General features: G+C 32.7%; 1 protein-coding gene across 5 annotated transcripts in view; it reads right to left on the bottom strand.

Moving 5' to 3' along the window:
• Nucleotides 1-256: 256 nt before the first annotated feature.
• hycc1 (hyccin PI4KA lipid kinase complex subunit 1) overlaps nucleotides 257-6462 on the bottom strand; it is an 81946-nt gene continuing 75740 nt past the window's right edge. For 4 of the 5 annotated variants that reach the window (XM_056479301.1, XM_056479302.1, XM_056479303.1 and 1 more), the window contains exon 11: nucleotides 257-1731. In XM_056479301.1, coding sequence (XP_056335276.1) covers nucleotides 1166-1731 — 566 coding nt within the window. In that variant the 3' untranslated portion in view covers nucleotides 257-1165. The remainder of the gene's footprint in view (nucleotides 1732-6462) is intronic. The other variant, XR_008839437.1, reaches the window with a different exon arrangement.

Raw genomic sequence — 6462 nt, 5'->3', positions numbered from 1 at the left:
AATCTCCACTGTCCTGTCAATAAAGGTGAAAACCCCTAAAAAATAATTATATATATAAAATGCATTTTTTTGTTAAAAAAAAAAAAAAAAAAGTTACAAATAAATCAATTCACAAACCACTACTTATTAACGACGATTATATCATTAAATCCCATAACGATTTGGAGAGCGAATAAATTGTCTATTTTAAATAAAAACTAATAAGTAAAACATGTACAGTGTTTGTTTCTTACTCTATAAAAATCCAGAGGCCTGCTGAAATAGAAATCTTTATTTTTCAGAGACTGTAACCATGTTATTATTTGATGAAAGGCAAAAAAAAAGACTTTAGTACAATAATATTTACAACTCACAACAAAATATTCACATTCCCAAAATAATCTGAATACAAAGATAACCACTGTTATTGATGATCCACTTCAAAGTAAAAACACAAACCATTACGGCCAGGGAGAATTTTTTGATCATCCTAAAAAATAATTACAATAAAACCAGACAAATATTGGTGCAAAAGCAAGTGACGCACCAATAAAAGATGCCATAATTAGTCCAAGAAAAAAAGAGATCACATGGATTCATCTTTCATTTTCATATCAAGACTTATGATCACACTGTTTTCTGGGTCTCTGCCGTAGTGCTTTGCATTATAAGCATGACATCAGTGTGACACAAGAGCAGCTCAACACCCGCTTCAAGTGTCAAACATCTCTTATGGCCTTCAAAATCGACAGCGATTTAAAACACAAGCATATTGCTTTAGAAATCCCGCATCAAAAATGACATTAACGAAGACGTAGGTATTAGTTTCCAGCAGATTTTCCGCTCAGGCTTTCAATACAGTCCAAATTCCCATGGAAACAGTGTGAAATAATCATGGCTTCGGTTCAAGCCCAGTGCATGCTGGGAAACAGAGAGGAAAACACACGTAAAAATCTCACACACACAAATCATAACACTGTTTAGGTCTGCATGTAAACGTCCGCTCCCAAACAGACACAGCATTAAAAATACACAACACCACCTGTAAACTTCATGGATGAGACGTCCTTAAAAACACGTACTCCAAAAATACACGACTTTGGTCATTAAACACGACTTAGGGAAACACAGACGTCCTGTAAGGTGCTGCAGTTGTGTGCCACATGATGGCAGCCAGTTTTTAAGTTCACAGGTCAGAGGTCACATGGATACTGATGGTAGGAGAACGCTGCCGATGCTGGTGGGCGGGGCTTATGTGTTCCAAATAAGCCACACCCTCATCTTGCTCAGCGGCGTGATTAGACGTTGGACTCGACGCACGACTGGACGGCTGGTTTCCGGAGAAGACGTTGCTGACCTGCTCGAAGGAGCGAGAGAAGACGGCGCTAGCGGTGCGCGACAGGCTAAGCGAGCCGCTCTTAGGCACTGATTGGCTGGCCGTCAGTGTCAGGCGTTTGAGTGACAGCAGCTCCAGGTTTTCGCTCATGGCGCGGACGGCTGCTTGTTTGCGGGTTAGCTGGTCCATGCCGGTGGCCGCGTCCTTCTCTTTATCCTTCTCCTTGCTGGATCGTCCAGTCAGGCGGCGCAGACCCTTCCCCGCCAGCTTCCCAGCTCCGGCTGCGGCTCCTCCAGCGCTGCTGCTGATCACGATGGTCGGAGGGCTGCTCTGAGCGCCGGACGCCTGCGTACAGATGCCCTCGTCCACCTCCGCGATCTCCGTCAGCTCATCCGGGGAACCCAAATCCACTGCATCTGCAGGAGAGAGAAGAGCATACATTCATCCTGAGATCTCAGAGGTAAAACTACTCCTCCTAGATCAGTGTTTCTCAACCATGTTTCTGGAGGACCACCAGCTTTGCACATTTTTCATGTCCTAATGGCTGCATCTAAAATTGCATACTTCCATACTATATAGTACGCTAAAAACACCATGCGAGATGAGTAGTATGTCTGAACTCGTAGTCTTCGAAAAATGATATGTGAGAAGTACCAGGATGATGGTCTACTACTATCGGTGAGATTCTGAAGTGCACATCCAATGGAACAATGTACTGAACAAAGTATTTTGATTTCTGTCATGTAGAAAAGCGCTAATTTAACAATTAAATAACTTATTTAGAAACTTATAAATAGGATTTTGCTGTGGACGCCATCTTGTGGTCAGACGTGGATATTGGCCCGCATATTTTAATTTGAGAATAATTAGTAAAACTATTACAATGTTTTTTTTCTTACTATATCACAGCTAGTTTTTTGCGATTTTGTGTTCGCTGAATCCGACAAAAAGTCACAAATTTTTGCGATCCTGCAAAATTCTTAATTTAAACGCAAAATAATCACAAAAAATTTCAATAATCTAATAAAACATCCCATTTCAAACTATATAATCAAATTATATTTATTTCAGTTTGCAATGCATTGTTTTACACAACTTATAGACCTTGCATACACTGTGCAAGTGATGTATTTGAGTGTCTCTCGAAAAATGACGTCTCCTCTGCGCCCTCTCATTATCATTACATGGAAAAAGTGGGAGGGGCGGTTTCAGCTTGTGTAGTAACCATATGCGAATGAAGCGAAAGTGATTTACATGTGAAGTCAAAGCAAAAATGGGATTAGCCGAAAATTGGCCATTTTGTGCATTTGACGCGCTTCAGACAGCAAAAGAAAGTCGGAGCAAACATCTAACAAACGGAGCAGTGAAACAAACAGATGGAGATTGGTTCACGGATGGACGTTGGACATGACCGAATTGAAGGACATTATTTGTGCTTTATATGCATGGCTGATGATGTTGTGAGTCAAATTGCTAAATGATTTCGTTTAACTCTTTCCCTGCAGTTAACGAGAGAAAACACTTTGCTGCCATTGACGAGTTTCACGGCAATCCATGTTTAGGTATATTACAGTAGGGGAAGCCCTAAAGCATGTCCTGAGTGAGGTTACATGACGTCAGATGCTAAATTTATATATATATATAAAAAATTGTCCGCAAATTTCTGGGAATTACCGCCACAAAATTTTTAAATCGCAAAAAAAAAAAAAAAAAAATTGTGAAAACTAGGGGGTCTGCTATAAAAATCTGTTGAAATGGAAATCTTTATTTTTCAGAGAGGGTAACCATGTTACTTTTTGATGAAAGGCAAAAAAGACTTTAGTACAATAATATTTACAACTCATAACAAAATATTCACATTCCCATATTCCCGTATATAAATACGCGAAAGAATTCATGAATAGGAGTGAAGTGACGCAACTTACGCAGGTGGGTCAAATAATAATGACAAATGGTGGATGTAGTACGTCCCAATCCATTCATACTACTCACGTTCATAATATATAGAACATACTTGTCTAACAGTCGTGTAGTAAATTCAAATAAATGTACATTTCAGAGGCAGCCTTTAACCCAGGTGTTCACAATTCCAGTCGCAACTAGTCTACTACTCGAGTAAGTACTAGATTTGAATTTACAATATTTGACTGTTAGAAAAGTATGCTCTATATAGAATGAATGTAAATAGTATGAATGGAATTGGGACGTACTACATGCACCATTTGTCATGATCACATGACCTACCCGCGTCAGTTGTGTCAGTTCACTCCTATTCATGAATTCTCTCACATTATTTCTCGATTTCTACGAGTTTGGACATTTCTACATGACAGAAATCAAAATACTTTGTTCAGTACATTGTTCCATTGGATGTGCACTTCAGAATCTCACCGATAGTAGTAGACCATCATCCTGGTACTTCTCGCATATCGTTTTTCGAATACTATGTATTCAGTACTTCTCGGCTCGCATACTGTTTTAGCGTACTATATAGTATGGAAGTATGCGATTTCAGACGCAGCCCTTGAGTAGTAGGCCATTTCGTGCCCATGTCTCCTTAACCCAGGTGTTCTCAATTTGCACATTTTGTATGGCTGCTTTCGAAATCGACTACTACTCGAGTATGTACTACATTTGAATTATTAGCACAATATATACACTGATATCGCAATGTGCAAATCTGCAATAGTCACATTGCAGGACCTGCAGTGTCAAATTGGGATTATAATTACAACTATACAGATATTGAAATTAAATCTTTGTAATCATCACACAGTACGTTGAGTTGTTAAAATCTATACCTTCCAGAAAATGCAAACTGCAATTTGATGCACAAGTCCTATGTTAAAGCGACAGATGAGAAACACTAGATCTAGAAGAGTCAGAGAGAGGGCTTTAGGGAAACGAAGCAGGAGTTTCAGCACAAGGAACAAAGCACAAGCTCAAACTAGAGGAGAAAATCCAAACTGACAGGAAGTTCAGATGGAGTCCGACAAAATAAAAGTCCTTCAGTAGAGATGCACAATATATGCCACAATACTAGATCAGAAGTGTCAAACGTACGTCTAATGGGATGATTTAAGCATTATAATCAAATAAATAATACATAATTAAAATAAATATAATGTTTATGTTTTATCTGAGATGCAGCAGACAGCTTTGAACAGAACAAAAAGCTAGAATATGTGCGACATAATGTGTTAATATTGAATTATATTTTAAAAACTGTTGCCTGTTTTTTGCTCACTTCCTAAATTACAAAGTTATTTATCTAAGCACCGAGTTGTCTATATAACTGTGTTTCAATAGTGAATTAATCAATTTTTAAACAAATCATTTGAGTCAATGATTCATTCATAATGACTAAATGAATCAATCAGCTGTTGTGAACGAATCACTTGAATTAATAGATCAATGAATCACTCATTAAGACACAAACTAGTCATCACCGGCTGGCAGTTTTTGTCATATTTATTTATTTATTTATTTATTTATTTATTTATTTATTTATTTATTTATTTATTTATGACACAGAAACCAGCACAAAATACTCAAAATATCTTGCTACAGTAAAAAATAATTTTATAATTTAAATAATTTGAGTTTGACACCCCTGTACTAGTGTTTTTGAGTATGAACACCTAATATTTCAAGACCAAATCTTTATTTTTTAAAACATCATCATGTTTCTTGTGTGCTGTAATTTGCATGACAGTTCTGTGATGTTCAGATCAGATGCATCACTTCCTGTCAGTCAGTGATCGTTCTTAAGGTTGTTTCCCTTTGCAGCCCAGTGGATAAAGGTGTCGGCAAAAGCAGGATTCAGAAATAGATTCTCTTTAATCAGAACGTGAGGCGGATTGAAACAGCGCAGGTCATTTCCATCACTGTTAGCGGAGAGTTCAGGAGGTTTGACTGGATGAAAAACACTCAAGGGAGAAACGCAGGAATGATGAAAAGACAGGAAATATGAGGCGAGTTGCGAACGCGACAGAAATAGACGCAAGAGTGTTAGAAGATGAGATCAGGGTCATTCACAGTGCTGAGGAGAAGATTTCAGCATCCAGAGAGGAAAATTACAGGCTCAACTCAAGCTCTGTCAACAGCATTTCTGATTTAATGTCAGTCACCACACACACAAAGTTTGATTTGTCCCCCATATATATATATGTATATTAAAAAGAATAATAATTTAAAAAGCAATGATATTAATATATATAGCGCTGGGCATATTTATTTATATATATATTTTTATATTTATTTATATATATTATTTATTTATTTATATATATATATATATTTATTTATATATATATTTATATTTATTTATATATATTATTATTTATTTATATATATATATTTATATTTCTTTATATATATATATTTATTTATATATATATTTATATTTATTTATATTTTTTTATTTCTTTATATATATTTATATTTATTTATTTATATATATATATATATTTATATATATATATATTTCTTTTTATTTATATATATATATTTATATTTATTTATATATATATATATTTATATATATATATATATATATATATATTTATATTTATTTATATATATGTATTTATATTTATTTATATATATATATATATATATATATATATATATATATATATATATATATATATATATATATATATATATATATATTTATATTTATTTATATATATATTTATATTTATTTATATATATATATATATATATATATATATATATATATATATATATATATATTTATATATATTATTTATTTATTTATATATATTATTTATTTATATATATATTTTTATATTTATTTATATATATATATATATATTTATATTTATTTATATATATTATTTATTTATTTATATATATATTTATATTTATTTATATATATATTTATTTATATATATTATTATTTATTTATATATATATATTTCTTTATATAAATATATATATATATATATATATATATATATTTATATATATATTTATATTTATTTATATATATTTTTTATTTCTTTATATATATATATATATTTATATTTATTTATATATATTTTTTTATTTATATATATATTTATTTATTTATATATATATATATATATATATATATATATATATATATATATATATATATT

Source organism: Danio aesculapii, chromosome 19 (genome assembly GCF_903798145.1).
Source record: "Danio aesculapii chromosome 19, fDanAes4.1, whole genome shotgun sequence".
Lineage (NCBI taxonomy): Eukaryota > Metazoa > Chordata > Actinopteri > Cypriniformes > Danionidae > Danio > Danio aesculapii.
Note: the sequence above shows the minus strand (reverse complement) of the source record. Positions and strands in the feature narration are given on the sequence as shown.